Source organism: Littorina saxatilis, linkage group LG17, assembly GCF_037325665.1.
Source record: "Littorina saxatilis isolate snail1 linkage group LG17, US_GU_Lsax_2.0, whole genome shotgun sequence".
NCBI classification, from domain to species: domain Eukaryota; kingdom Metazoa; phylum Mollusca; class Gastropoda; order Littorinimorpha; family Littorinidae; genus Littorina; species Littorina saxatilis.
In genome coordinates, this window is record NC_090261.1 from 3,940,368 (window position 1) to 3,956,274 (window position 15,907).

Here is a 15,907-nt window from a genome sequence, read left to right on the forward strand (position 1 = left end):
ACAGAAAAGAAGCTGCACACAGCCAAAATTCATAATCAGCAGTTCAGGGATGTCGTTAGGCATCGGACATCGGACAGACCGATTCAGAGGCTCAAATGTCTGATTCACAGCCGCATGGCGGTCACATGTCCTATCTTTTTGAACTGAGCGCTGACATCCCTGTCCGATAAGAACTCAATTCCTTCGGACAGCGCGATACTCGTTAATGTTCCTTTCAAGATACACATTTTCAAAAAGCGACCAAGCACTCTCGCGTATAGGTGCACTAAAGTTGTGCAATGCGGATGTTGCGTTTGGGTGACACCTTTCTGCAGCACATTAAAGTTAGGAGTATGGAAGACAACTCCAACTGACTTAGTCTTGCGTCTGCTTTTGCTTCAGTTCGAGACATTTTGACGAAGCGCACTTAGTTATGCCACCGAAAAATAGAAATAAAACCTGCCAAAGTTCAACAAAAGCTGAACACGTTTCGCTATTCAACGGCATCCTGTGCTACATTAGGGTCAAAAACAGGGGGTAACACGGCGAGCGTCATTCTTGAAAATGAAACAATTCTGATGTCCTATTGAAATTTCTGAAAGCGGTCAAATGTCCTATTGATGCTGAAGAGCTAGGAAATTTGTCCTATAGGGATGAATATGTAGCAACATCCCTGGCAGTCTACCACGACCAATGAAAATTGACGCTCTCATTAACTTGATTAAGACCAAGTACAATTTTTCACGCAACTCAAAAGTTATGAAATATTCTCTTAATTTCTCTCAAACGTTGTTGCTGTTCATTATTAAGATTATTTAGCTTTTTTCACCTGCACAAAAAGGTGTTTACTTCACTGTAAGCAAGTTAATTTTCTTGAGACAAAAGTTAGTCGCCAAGTGAAATTTTGTAACGCTCCTTTCTTAAGTTCTGACAACATTTTGTGCCCGACTCCAAATGGGTTTTCAGTTTGTAGTTTATCAACCTTGAGTATGCATCACTTTTGTCACCCCTCTGTTAATAGCATGCAATACCAAATATAATGTAAAATGATGACATTTCATAATAAGTGACACTACAAAGGGGAACATCAAATATGTACTGTACAAACAATTTCAAATACTCTGAGCAAGCTTTTTTGTGATGCAGAGTATTGAACACTCACATCTAAAACCATCAGAGATATTCTCAATATCTATATTTTCAATTTTCATTCAAAATATTTTTGCAGCACAGTTCGATCATCATGCAATGCAAATATTTTATGCATTTTATGCATGTAGTTATGACTTCATCACCTTCAAAGTGTCTTTGCACTTCAGTTATAGTATCACTCATTTGCACTATAGACTTTAAGGGCAGGTGGGCCAGTGCAAAATTGACCAAATCGTTCAAAACACTGTTTTGGGTATTTTAGCAGATTATGTTTCCATAACATACCTATCATCCATGTGTGTCGGTGTTTTTGTCAAAAGTGTCCTATTTATCTGTCAATAAAGACAAAATGTGAACATGTGTGACATTGATTGTCTTCTGTAGTCGATATTCCCCCGCCAAAAATTGTCTCATTTCAAAGGCTAGTTACCGCTTTGTCCTCAGCAAAACAGTGCATTCACGACATACGAAACTGCGCAGCAGCTCTTGACCTATAACATGACATCAGTGTTTTGATGAATGTTCCATTCACTCAGCCACTTGTCCGTTGCAAAGGCAGCAATCGTAATCGAACGGAAATATCCTTATTTGGAAGGTATTCGACATCCATTGGTTCGTTTCATAAACCGAAATCGGGAACCAGTTTACTTTGTGAGTGCGCATGCTCAGCTTACGAATTTTGCATACGGAAACTACCGAAGAGACTCTCGGCCATGACGGGAACACCCGAAGTTCACTCGGTTTTACATCATCCTGGTTACACATCAAACGATCGGTGACAACCGAAAGCGAATTTTTCCTTGAGAAACAACCTTTGATACGATAACAATGGCTCGAAATAAGAAAGAGGACAATGTCTTTATTAGTTCGGTTAGCAACAACAAGTAGTTCCGCTGGTACTAGGCCAAAGTTTGGATTCTGTCGGTGTTTCCGATACAGAGGAAAGCTTTGATCTCCACGCAGATCCACAGGTCGCCATTTCCGAACACGCCATGCAGCACACTTTTTACGTCTCGGCACTGGCTTGCTTTGCGCTGAATTTGAGTCAGTTTCTGTGCAGTATCTCCTCGACAAGCAAGTTGAGCATTTGCTACGCAAAAAAAACAAAAACAGGAGAAAGTATCCAACATCAGTCAGATTATCGGTAATGTTTGCTGGGCCTGCCATTTCCCGAACGAAACTGGATCAGCAACTGTTTGTATCAATCTGCACTTTCGTAAATTCCGTCACTGTCTTGACGAACTGTGTCATTTTCTTCACCGCGATACACAGTTCATTGCGAAGAGCTTCCTCAGTAAATCGTTCAGATTCCACGTACGATTTGTTGTCAAAAAACAATCAAACGAAAGTTTCAAACTCATCATCCTCCATCTTGCTTGTCGAAGCACCAAAGTACTGTATCGATGTAAAATCAAAAGCAGAAAACTTCGAGGAAACCAACAAATCGACGAGATAACGGAAGGAAATAAGTATCGTTCTGGCTCAAGTAAGTTACCGTTAAAAATACCGTTATTCTCGCATGCAAATACAAACGAGAATCGGGTCATTGATACACGTTTAGCGCTGGGGCAGTATCCCCATGCTGGTTGACAGAGGGAAAAAAGGGATGGACGCATAAATTCTCTGCTGGCGTGCTAAAGGCTAAGTAGTTTGCAATTCAAATAAACTAAGCTGTTCATTCATAACACAGTTTTGTCCTTGTGTGTCTGTTTCAATAGTGTTTCTGTGGTGTTCAATCTTCAATGTCGTTTTTCTCAGTTCAGCCATTTTGCCTACGGTTACGTCTTGGGTTACGCGATTTCTCTGGCTGTAATTTAGCTAGAGCAATATTTTCTTTTGTAGTTTGTGCAGAATTCAACATTCTGGGGGATTACGAAGGGATTTTGCTGAAATTTTATTATAGTCATATCCAGATTATTTCAAAAAATAATTTCGCAAGCGTTACCCTAAAGTTTGACAGTTGTAACAAAGAAGTGTTCCTAACTCCAAATATAAATATAATAAACAAGATCTGCTTCGTAATCCCCTAGAGCATACCCAGAAGGATAAAATAAAACAATAATTAGAAGTGTGACAATCACATCTGATGAAAATCCGTGTATCTCCTGTACTCCACTTTTGTCTGTATTTTGACTGTTTTTGTCGCGTAAAACAAAAACCAGCAACCGAAAATACAAAAAGTGACTATTCTTTGTCATCATTTGTTCATTTCTTTCATAAAATAACATTCAGACACAATAAAACATTCAAAATTAAAAAAAAGGTACTGCACTGGCCCACCTCCCCTTAACAGAAAGACAAAGTTAAATAGAACAGTTTCAAGTCCAGATATATATCTAAGCTCTTGAATTGGGGCTACACCTGAAAGAAACGGAGCAAGCTTGACATACTACAGGATGCCTGGAGTATCACAGTTTTTGCAGTACCATTTTGCCCCTTGTTCGCAGTAATGTGACCAGTCTGTGCTTTTCCCCATACCAGCACATTTTCTGTGAAACCATGCACGACAAGAATCACAAGTGATCCAGTGCTGTCGTTTCTTGTACTGGCCCTTGCACAGATGACACTTTGAGGGACTTGATGAAGGCATAACTGTTTGAATCCCTGAACCTATGTCGATTGCACTCTCACTCTCAGTTCCGGATGTACTTGGCATGGAAGGACCAGCACATGCCATACCTTCAGCTACAGGTTGAGTGCAAAAGTCCTTCAGCTGTTGCATGAGATCGTCTTTCTTCATTCGCATTGATGATCTAACTTTGTAGAAATCACAAATTGTGACCAATTGATTCTTGGTAAAGTGGTCGCAGCTGCCCCCTGACTGCAACACTGCCTGCAGTCGATGCAGAAAGACAATCTTCCCATGGGAAGCATCCTCATCAAAGTAATAATATGATAGTTGCGCTTCTTGCTTTGTTTTCATTTTCTTTATTTTTATTTGAATTCTGTGTGCAGCTTCTTTTTGCACCTGCAGCTGATGTAAGAAATCTTTTCGAAATTGGTTATTCAAAATGTTTAAAGAAATGTGTACAATGTCCCTGAACAGCCCTGTGAGACATTCAACTCTGTCAACCACCCTCTTCAAGACACCTTCTATGGAGTTTTCATTATCTCCAAGTCTTGAAGATGGTGGGGCAGAAAAAATGTGTGTCCACAGACTGAACAGGTGTACATCATCAATCACTTTGTCAACTACAAAATGATAGAGGAGCTTCCCATGGTCATGAAGATTGTCTTCCGTTTGTAAGGACAAAATGGTTAAAACAAGACACTCAAAAAACACATACACAGTGTCGGTGACATGCGTCAGGCTCTGCCTCACATTCTGCTTGCGTGCAGTTTCGGACAAACTATCTGAATCTGACGTCAGAGCTGATGCCTCGGATTCAGTAAGACTTGCTTGTCCAAGGAGATCAAGTGCGTTGTCAGCGTCACAAAGTGCCTGCTCAGCTGCTTCACCTTTCTTAAATATATTATTCATGAGAGCTTTCCGCTTCCTTTCGCGCAGTTTCGCAATACAATATCCGGCTACGTGGCGCACCTTGGCCCTGCAGTCTGGTGCATCGGAGAGGTCTGGTTGTAGTCTGATGTTCGACTTCTCTGCAGTGCCAGGAACGTTTGGTTGTCTTCTTCTGGCTTCTTGGTGGACGACGAGTTGTCGGACTTTCAACACCAGTGCGTGAGCAACCAAGAAGTTCGCATCGGTAACAGCAGCTTCACAACCAAACAAGAAACGGCAGAGGACAAAGTATTGCCTGGAAGAAAGAAAAGCATGACACTCTGAATAAAATATGGTTATCAGTCTGCTGTCAACTTTCTCTGCGGATGAGAGGGCCAGAATCTTTCGCAGCATGAAGCCATAGACTTTCCTGAGGAACTCATCAACCAGTACAGGTGTCATAAGCAGCTGTTTAGCAGCTTGGGAAACTGATTTTTGTTGTGGCGTCACCTGTTTATTTGTGAGATCCACAAGAACTGCCTTGAACTCCAGTGGAGTGCAGTCCAGATCAACATCTGGGTCGTCGTCTAGGGGTTCCTGATCCATCCCTTCCAGTGGAACGTCTTCTTCACGTGGCTCATTGGCTGTGCCCTCAGCATATGTAGTTTGGAACCTGAAAGACACGAGAAAAATATATACTCGACCTGATCAAGCCTTTTTGAATACCCCGATTTAATATAAGTACACACCTGTCATTAACAGCAAAAATTAATATGGTTTTATGTGATCATTATCATTGTTTTATGATTGCTTTATGAATACAAATTTGGTTGCAAGAAAAAATGTTTGCTGTCTTTTGCTGGAGAGCATACTGGGTGGTGCCATAAGTAATGCATATTGGAAGACGTAAATTTAGAGTGGTCCATTTTGATCGTCCAAAAGAAACAGTAAGAAAAAGTTTATTTGCCTCAAACCTTTGGACTTCTGGTATTTTGTTGATTGTCCTTTGCTCATTATAACTGAATCTTATTTGCAAGAAAGCAACACATACATATTATTCAACTGAGAGATAACTCCTGGGACAAAAAGGTCACATCCTATGTGACATTTTGTGACACTCTGTTGTTTAGTTCCAACGAAGCTAAGTTTCACGCTACACTTTTAATTTCAGAGTGTAGTTTATCAACCTGGAGTATGCATCACTAATTTATCAACCCTTTGTACAAGAGTAGCATGATGATTGATGATAAAAATGTTTATGAGTGGCAACAGAGACAAGATAATGAACTTACCTTTTGTGCCTGCAACAGGTCAAATTTTCGTTGACTTCAGCGGAACCAACTTTGTAGTAGTCATGCACGGTAGAAGGTTGAGGAAGAACTTTTCTTGTGTCAAAGTTCACCACTCGCAAGCCTTCAATGCTTCTTGCTCGACCCAAGGCAACTCCAATTTGGCCAGGTTGGAAGACTTCTTCACAGTCAATCTCCACCCTTGAATGAAGAAACCAACCTTCTAGTTCTATTTATCACACAATCAAACATTTTTATTTACGATTTAAATGCCGTATGTTTGAATTGTTTGCTCCAATCACAAAAGTAGATCCCACAAAGTCTAGCTCCTAAACATGTATGTTGGGTAATAACATTTTTGTTGCTGGGTAAGTTGCCGAAAATGATTCCCCCCTCTGCTTCTTTCTCTTTGTAAACTTAAATTGTAGGGCTAGTTATTTTTCAGTAACTTACCCAACAACCAAAATCACAACGGGTCGGAATCCTTGATAGCTCATGGGTAGAGAATGTACACATTGTGGATCTACTTTTTGCGACTCAAAAGTTCAGAACACTCTAATGTACAAAATATACATTTCTGGAGCAAACAATACAACCATACAGCAACTACAGGCTTGAACATATGAATCTCAATATGAATTCCATGAGTTTGGTTGTTTTCTGAATTCAGATCTGCCGTGCACAATCATTTATAGCTAGCACGATTCCAAGGCAAGTAACTCTCATGTTTTGTCAAGCAACACGAGTAGTTCCCCTTTCAGATTTTAGCTGCATCGACAAGAGACTGCAATCCGACGGTAAGTTTTCAACAATATTTCATTTTATAAACAGATCACACCCAATCAAATGCAAACATCTAATCAATGTAAAGAACATGCAGCAGTTTCACACCCTATTTTGCCCCAGAAAACTGAACTTCATACAGTTTTTAACATTTGAACATGGGTGTAAAACTTCGTCTGCTAGTCACATTCAAGGAAAGAACATTTCCTGAGCGATACCAAAACATGAACAGAACACACACTATCTGACTTTACCGCCACAGCAGAATAACAACATAACTGTGTAATTGATTTTAGTCAAGAACAGGAAATATCAAAAATAATGGTCTCAGTTCGCGGTCATGAAAAACATCGCATTTTTCATGATCCGCTAACTTCGACGATTATTTTTAATAATCACTGAGACTTGGCATGTAACCTCTACATAACTAGCCATACAAGTTTACAGAGAGAAAGAAGCAGAGGGCAAAAAAAAGAGAATAATACATGGTTTGCTATGTCGTACCAGATTTGTTTAGTTAAAAAAAATATATATTGACCTGCAAGCGAAAGCACACAATTTTTGTAGGCCATGCAGTTAAAAAAAAAAGCAATTGCAGAAAATAACCTATTAGTCATATGTGTATGTTGAGATCATGGGAGTTTGTGAAACATAGGTGCTCAGTTTTAACTGGTTGACCACATATTGGTATTGTTTGGCTCTCTGGAACCGGGCATCACTAAAGCGGGATGCAAGTCTCAAACACATGCAAATCCTGGTAGAGTTATTTCCAAACATTGTCTATTGCAAGCTACCTTTCAAGTGTCAGTCCTTGAGCTTTGTGGATGGTCAGTGCGAAGCTAGGAACTACTTGAAACTGATGCCTCACAGCGATGTCCTTCTTCTGTCGAGGATCATGGACTACAAACAAAATGAAAGTACAATCTTAGGCCTAAAAAAAAAATAGGTGTGGTTACGGTAACCCGACCTACCCTAATTTTAGGGGCCGATCCTATAACTTTTTATTACATTTGTCCAAAAAAAAAAAAAAAAAAAAAAAAAAACGAGTGCAAAAAACGCAATGAAAGCGAAAGCGCCCGAGTCGCACACTTATTTCCCTGTCAAGTAGGTTTAATTTGTACACATTAGAAAAAAAAGTTAAAAAAAAACAAACAGTGATTGCCTACCTACCTACCCTATTTTCTTTGGCTATGTTACCCTAACCACACCTATTTTTTTTGTTGGCCTTATCAATACATCTATACATATCAGGGATGGCCAAATCTCGAAATTTTAACTCACCAAACGGGTGAGTAACTTACAAGAAAGTTACTTACTTATGCCTTTGACCTCGTCCTGGGCATAGGCTGCCAACAAGAGTTTGCACACACACCGGCTGTGAATATGGTCGGCAGCCTCAAAAAAAATTGTTATCTTCCAGCCTCCGACCCCCTTCCTGGACACCTTGCACATGCATTGCTGAAATCCAAAGTGATTATCCACAAGACCATCCCTGACTCAGCGAACTCGCTAAGTCTTCGCACAAACGAATGACCGTACACCATGATATTTCCACACTTGCAGGATGACCCAGATTTCGCTGATCTAGCCATTGTTTTCGGAACGAAGACCTGGAGTTATGCTCAGCGCTAACTACACTGATCAACCACAGTTTTTCCCAAACAAATTGTGTCAGTGTGCACCCCTGCACCTTACGAGGTATAACTTGACCACATAAAAACATCAAATTCAGTACTTATTCCTTCGAACCAAGTCGAATCTCCCCTTCGATGAAAAAACTTGTCAGTGTTGTAGCGTCCCTTTTGAGAAGTGGCCTTGACCCTTGATAGCGAATCTATCATGACAAGAAAGGTGGACTAGGCCAGTGGACTCAAAATAAAGTGGGATCGGTCTTGGGACCTGTCACTAGACTCCTCAACTTAAATTTCATTTGTATTTTTGAACAAAATATGACATTTTACTCAGATCTTGACAGTCACTGTTCACCTCGACTGCTAGCGCGGTCTTGGAAGAACACTGACTGTCTCGATCTGTGTAAAATGTCATATTTTGGTAAAATATTCAAATAACGTGTAGTAAAGTCTAAAAAAGGATGAAGTCTTACATCAGGAAGCCTTTAAAGTTTGTATGTGTGCTGTACGTTGTACAGTAAGCTATAAGGCTGATTGTATGTGTGCTGTACGTAGTACAGTAAGCTATAAGGCTGATTGTATGTGTGCTGTACATAGTACAGTAAGCTATAAGGCTGATTTTGCAGATTCTTTTTTCATAACCTCTCAAAATTCACATCTATTTTAAGACTCCTTCCTGTTCCAATACCTGTTTTTCTGAAAATGTTGAACATTTTAGAAGTCAGGTTCCATTTTGAAGATAAATCAGAGTACATTGTGTAATAATTAACAATATCAAATATTCCATCCACATAAACAATGTGAGATGAATGGTGGTTTCTTGCCCGACCAGCGTTTTAGCCTGTTTGAGGGAAGCATATTGTTGTTTGTTTCATCTTTATGAACTGAGGATGGTTGTTTTTTTAAATTTTACCCAGGTTGTTTTACAGTAGATTTTAGACCCCTCAATCTAAAACTTATTCCTCCATTTTAAGACCATGATTTCTCTTTAACCCTTACACTGGTGCAATTCTGTAACACATGTTACATAGCCACTGGTGAATTAACAGAGAGAAAAAGAACAAAAAACGGTCATATAGGTTTTCGCATCCATGGAAGGTAATCGGAACCGACCAAACAGACTGAGCCAGTAGCGCGACATATGTCGTGACAACCAGGTGACAGTATAGGTAAAGTAGCGCGACATATGTCGCGACAACCAGCCTAAGGGTTAATAATCTCTGTATATTTACCCTTCCTCTTTTCTTAAGACCTATAAATTGTGTCAGATTTTGAATTGTCTCAAAAAATTGGGGTGGCGGGTGCCCACTGTAAATGAAAATGATGACAAAATAAAATGTAAACTCAGTAAAAATTCAGGTAAACAAAAAAACACAGGCATACCTGAGAAAGCAATACGGCTCAACTCCACTGTCATGTTGGTCTTCTCGAAGTGGACAACCACTTTGTCATGGTGGAGGTCCACAACATGGCCAAGACTGCCGTTGACTAACTGGTCGCTTATGTTGCGGATCAGCATAACTGGACAATCTGTCTCTCTCACACTGTGTCGGCCATCCGCGATTCCTGACCAGCGGTGTAGAGTCATGGCTCCCACTGGTAGGCTCTGGCAAGCGATGCCAGTTGTTGCTGTCACTGCAACTTTTCGCCCGGATAACCGAAGACTGTGGCATAATTCTGCAATGAGTGTTGTTTTCCCAGTGCCTGTCAAACACACAAATAATTAAAGAGAATCGCAAGTACATTTTATAAGATCATGATTTTGGGGGTCAATTTCATAAAACCACTTGTAAATACTGTACTAATAATCAAAAACATTTTCAAAATTGATATACCTGTTAAACCTGTGATAAATATGTATATAATAAATATGTTTAAAATCAAAGAATTTACTCTTTTCTGAATGTGTGAGTTCTGTCGCGTGTTTCTTTCAGGTGAGATATTCTTTCGGCTAGCCACTCGCGAAGCTAGGAGGCGAGATTGTCTATGAAACGGTTTTGTGGCTAGCTACACAAGAATTAAACACCATTGGTTGATTCCGAAAAGGTCGTCTGCACTGGTCGGTAAAAAACCATGGACAGCCAATTGGATGGGCAGCTGAGTGACCGCCATATTTTCTCGCCAAGCGAGCAAGCCTAAAGCTACCTAGCGTTTGAGGCGAGAATTCTAGCGTCACTCGCGGTGAGATGTGCCCAAGAAACGGTACTTCCTCGCCCCACTCGCCTTTAAGAAACAGACTGGTGAGGTCTGTCTAAACTTGAAGTTAATTCATGACTCTTTGAATGTTTTAGAGAATAAATCATTTGTACTTGAACTCAACCACAGAAATAAAAAAAATTCTCTGGGCAAATTAATTTTGCATTTACAATTTCAATACAATGCACACATAATTTAGTTGACATAAAAAGCTACAACTTTCACCTTCCAGCACAGCTAGTTTATAAAAACAAGCAAACAACAATAAAACGCATTAAAACACATTTTTCCATGCAACAGTCTACAATATAATCTTTAAATCTAATAACAAACAAACAAACAAACAAACAAACAAAAACAAGTGACTGATGTCACCCAAAAACTAGCTGACTTGTCTTGATTCTTGAACTAACCACCACTACAACCCTCCAGTCAGAATCGTATGCTTGTCAATGAAAGTAGGTCAACTAAGCAGGGGGCTGCTACTCGATTCCTTCACCAATTCTTTTCTTAGCCATCTTGAATCTTGATTCTCGCTAACAAAGAGACGGAGAGGCGGGGCTAACAGTGGGAGGAGCCATAATCATAACGACCGCGTTTTACAAAGTGAAACGATCACTGCAGACAAACATTACGTTTTGGAAACCTATTGTGGTTCTTGAGTTTACCTGGGGGCATAATAAACCAGGAATGAACTACATTTTAAGTTACAGCTTGCTGTTTCTTCAACAACATCAACAACAGCCAACATTTCTTTAGGTCTTCATCAGTTCATGTTTGATGTTACGAAAACTGGTAAACCGTCAAAGTTCTCTTTTTATCTAAACTTCAAGTAAGTTTAAAGCCTATTCATCAACAAAAGTAAAGTTAAGAAGTGTACATACCTGCTTGTCCAAGAATAATGACGTTGTGTCCAAGCTCGACTAATTCACGTGCTTCTTCCATTTAGAGTGGACAAGTCGAAAGGGCGGTCGAAGAACGCCCAATGCCGGAGCAGACGGTTTTCTGAGCATGCGCTGTAAAACTTTTACTGCGGAACGCTCCGGATGTAACCTTTTGTGGCCTTTGAACCTGGTTAACTGCCGGTAGGATTCGATCTTCGCAATGTTAAGCTCAAAGAGAATGTTTTGTGTATCATTTCACGTGTTTGGGGGCTGCTGTGTAACTCGTCAGTTGTAGTGGACTAATTGCAGGCCGCTAGAATGCTGTACACCCTTGAGAGCGTACGAAAAGCGGAAAACATCGGCGCGAGTTGCACTTTCGATTTGTCGAGGCTCCAGGTTCCTCTCATGGAGTGGTGTGGACACCGAGCCCGTTCTTGACAAACTTCTCGAAGTTGGTGAATGGTTATTTCGAGTTTGTTGCATGAAGTGAAAGCTTAATCATTTTTGTTTGTGTGTGAGTTTCGTGCGTTCGGGAAGGGGGTGCAGAAAGTGATGTAGAAAGCTTGAAACGGAGCGAGTCGGCAGTGCGGAGCACTCTGCGTTATATTCCTTGTAGTATATAGTACTAGTAGTATGTCGTAGTACTGAGTGGACTGTAAATAATGATCGACCGGCGATTTGATACAAGCTCCTGTGGTATTGTCGCTGGCTTGGCTGAAAGCCTGGTGTCGTTGGCTTGGCTGTTCTTTTTGCCTCCCCCCGCCAAACCTCCCACCGTTAAGAGTGGTTTTTGTGGGGAGACTTTGTCAAGTTTTGGTCTCTGGTTGAGTTTTAGGATGACACCTCCCCCGAGTGTCACCTCTTCCTCGGCCGCCATCGACCCCGGCACAAAATCCAGAATGGAAAGATAGGAGGTCTCACCTGTTGGCTGCAGTGACAAGCCGCCTAACAGTCCCTGGAGTGGTTCCACGCTTTTTTCCTCTGTCACCCGCTGGGATAGTGGCCCTCCCCCGCTTCGCTTTTGCAGGGCCGCCACTGCTACTCTCAGCGCTACGTAGTGGCCACGCTTGAGACCCAGGCCCTCCAAATCCTGGGCAGTCACATTACTCAGCACATTGAGGGTGTTCAACTCCTCATCCTGGAGAACTTTAACCACCGTTAAAGGCAGATCTGTCGCCCACGCTCCAAATTCGAAGTCCATATTGCAGTAAGAAATAGTTGGCATATGCCCGCTGCGCCACGCTGGTAAGGACTGACCACAATGTGTTGCTCTCCCGTTCTTATAGACCCCCGCTGATGCATCACACGTGCAAGCCCCCCGGCAACATGGACATTGCGGCTGGGCTCTTCTCCTTGACGTTCACAAATCCTCCTCTCCCCTCTCTTTCTAATTACGGGCCTAAGTGTTGATATCCTGCTTTACTACCCTCTCTTCCCTACCTGTCAACACTGATCCCTTTAGGCCTACCTCAAGTATCTAACATCCTCCTCCTCCACCCGCGGCTAATCTGTCTCGTTTAAATAAAGTTTATCTGACGCTGTCCGCTCTATCTAAACTCACACTTAATTTTTTCCAAACTTTACCAGAATCCTTATAATCTTTGACGGATGAGTCTACAAACTCCTCCCAATGGGACAGTTTAGCTTTAGCTATGGTCAGGGCACACGTACTCTCCGCCTCTTTCATGAGGTTATAATTTATACTGTTCTGGTTTCGTGAAAAGGCCTTAATGCGTGCTCTCTTAGCCTCTACCACTTTGCTGCATTCTTCGTTCCACCACGAAGATACCTTAGCTTCGTTAAAAACTTTATTTGCCTTCTTCTTTGGAATACATAGGTCGACTGCTGTTAAGGCTGGAGTTCACACCTGAGGCCATATTTCAAAGTGGTTAGGCAGTTTTAAAGGTTTGTTTTTATGTTAGTTCAGTGTTTTGTTTATCAGAAAAAAACAAAATGAATAGAGCTTGTCGCGCAAAATTTTGAGATAGCGACTGAAGTTTGAGCATAGGTATGAGATTTTTTCACGCAAACCCTACTGAAGAAATTGTGATATTGTATTGTGAATATGTTAACAAAAAAACAATCGGATAATCAGAAACTGAAGAAGAGAAATAGGAAATCAAAATAGAACATCAAACATAGTGATTTTACAGGTGAATTTGGAAAAAAACCCTTTTGAATCCATTTTTGAAGCCCAATTTGAAGCATGGAACACAGTCAAACATAAATTAAAAGTGTTAAAGTGGTTACAGTGTTCAGAAATTGTGTTAAATAACAAGTTGAGTTATCCCTCTTCACAAATTTTAAGAGAAATACACCTCTTGTCGCGCAAAATTTTGAACTGTGATGCTTTTACTACCCCCACCCCCTACTCATTTTTCAGAAAAGAGTGCATATTATCTTCCAAATAGACAAGCAAGGTAGTCAGATGATCAAAACTTCAGAACAAAAATAGGGAAGCAACATAGAACATGCAACATAGTGATTTAACTGGTGAATTCAGAAAAAACACACTTTTTTACTCATTTTATTAGCTGAATTTAAAGCTTGGAAGACAGAAATAAATAAATTAAAAGTGCAAAACTGGTTACAGTGTTCAGAAATAGTGTTAGATACCAAGTTGAGTTATCCCTCTTCATCACAGTTAAAAGAAACGCACCTCTTGTCGCGCAAAATCTTGAACTGTGATGCTTTTACTACCCCTACCCCCTACCCATTCTTCAGAAAAGAGTGCATATTATCTTCCAAATAGAAAGGCAAGGTAATCAGATGATCAAAAACTTCAGAACAGAAATAGGGAAGCAAAAAAGAACACCCAACAGAGTGATTTAGCTGTTGAATTCAGAAAAAAAACACTTGTTTACTCATTTTATAAGCTGAATTTAAAGCTTGGATGACAGAAAAAAATAAATTAAAAGTGTTAAAGTGGTTACAGTGTTCAGAAATAGTGTTAGATACCAAGTTGAGTTATCCCTCTTCATCACAGTTAAAAGAAACGCACCTCTTGTCGTGCAAAATCTTGAACTGTGATGCTTTTACTACCCCTACCCCCTACCCATTTTTCAGAAAAGAGTGCATATTATCTTCCAAATAGAAAGGCAAGGTAATCAGATGATCAAAAACTTCAGAACAGAAATAGGGAAGCAAAAAAGAACACCCAACAGAGTTATTTAACTGTTGAATTCAGAAAAAACACACTTGTTTACTCATTTTGTAAGCTGAATTCAAAACTTGGATGACAGAAAAAAATAAATTAAAAGTGTTAAAGTGGTTACAGTGTTCAGAAATAGTGTCAGATACCAAGTTTAGTTATCCCTCTTCATCACAGTTAAAAGAAACACACCTCTTGTCGCGCAAAATCTTGAACTGTGATGCTTTTACTTCCCCCACCCCCTACCCATTTTTCAGAAAAGAGTGCATATTGTCTTCCAAATAGAAAAGCAAGGTAGTCAGTTGATCAAAAACTTCAGAACAGAAATAGGGAAGCAAAATAGAACATCCAACATAGTAATTTAACTGTTGAATTCAGAAAAAACCACTTTTTTACTCATTTTATTAGCTGAATTTAAAGCTTGGAAGACAGAAAAAAAATTAAAAGTGCTAATGTGGTTACAGTGTTCAGAAATAGTGTTAGATACCAAGTTCAGTTATCCATCTTCATCACAGTTAAAAGAAACACACCTCCTGTCGCGCAAAATCTTGAACTTTGATGCTTTTACTACCCCCACCCCCTACCTATTTTTCAGAAAAGAGTGCATATTATCTTACAAATAGGAAAGCAAGGTAATCAGATGATCAAAAACTTAAGATAAATAGGGAAGCAAAATAGAATATCCAACATAGTGATTTAACTGTTGAATTAAAAAAACACCTTTTTTTCTCATTTTTTGAAGCTGAATTAGAAGTTTGGAATTCCTCCGAAAGCGGCGTATGGCTGCCTAAATGGCGGGGTAAAAACGGTCATACACGTAAAAATCCACTCGTGCTAAAAACATGAGTGAACGTGGGAGTCTAAGCCCATGAACGAAGAAGAAGAGGAGGAGAAGAAGAAGTTTGGAAGACAGAAAAAATAAATTAAAAGTGCTAAAGTGGTTACAGTGGTTACAGTGTTCAGAAATAGTGTTAGATACCAAGTTGAGTTGTCGCTCTTTATCACAGTTAAAAGAAACACACCTCTTGTCGCGCACAATCTTGAACTGTGATCCTTTTACCACCCCTGCCCCCTACCCATTTGAACACAAAAGAGTGTATATTTTCTTCCAATTAGAAAAATAAGTAATTTGCAACTGGACATTTTTAAAATACATATTTTCTGTCAGTCCAAGGATTGCTTAGTCCATTAAAAACAAACAGACTAGGATTTAGCGCACCCATTTTAAGAAAAAGTTAACATGATAATTGATAAATATATAATATATATATATATCAGGTAAAACAATCATTTTATATTCTTTGTCACATTTTTTACTTTTTTTTTTATAAATTTATCTATAGCGAGTCTTGTCTCTTTGTGTCATTTAGTTATTTTGAAGAATTCTATCCTGGCAAAAAAAA

General features: G+C 39.9%; 1 protein-coding gene across 1 annotated transcript; it reads right to left on the reverse strand.

The window, feature by feature from the left end:
* Nucleotides 1-265: 265 nt before the first annotated feature.
* Nucleotides 266-10,899, reverse strand: LOC138952629 (uncharacterized). The gene is made up of 6 exons (XM_070324331.1): nucleotides 9,657-10,899; nucleotides 7,437-7,542; nucleotides 5,863-6,060; nucleotides 4,946-5,243; nucleotides 4,673-4,794; nucleotides 266-308 (listed from the first exon to the last, which is right to left on the reverse strand). Exons 1-6 carry the CDS (start codon nucleotides 9,859-9,861, stop codon nucleotides 266-268), a joined length of 972 nt encoding a protein of 323 aa, XP_070180432.1. The 5' UTR covers nucleotides 9,862-10,899.
* Nucleotides 10,900-15,907: the final 5,008 nt, after the last annotated feature.

Bases quoted from the DNA above. Each gene is read 5' to 3' on its own strand.
- LOC138952629 (XM_070324331.1), bottom strand. From the start codon at position 9,861: ATGACTCTACACCGCTGGTCAGGAATCGCGGATGGCCGACACAGTGTG. The intron at 6,061-7,436 runs GTAGCTTGCAAT...TCTTCATTCAAG, and splicing joins CAAGGACTGACACTTGAAAG to GGTGGAGATTGACTGTGAAG. The intron at 4,795-4,945 runs GTTGACAGCAGA...TGGTGTTGAAAG, and splicing joins CCCTCTCATCCGCAGAGAAA to TCCGACAACTCGTCGTCCAC.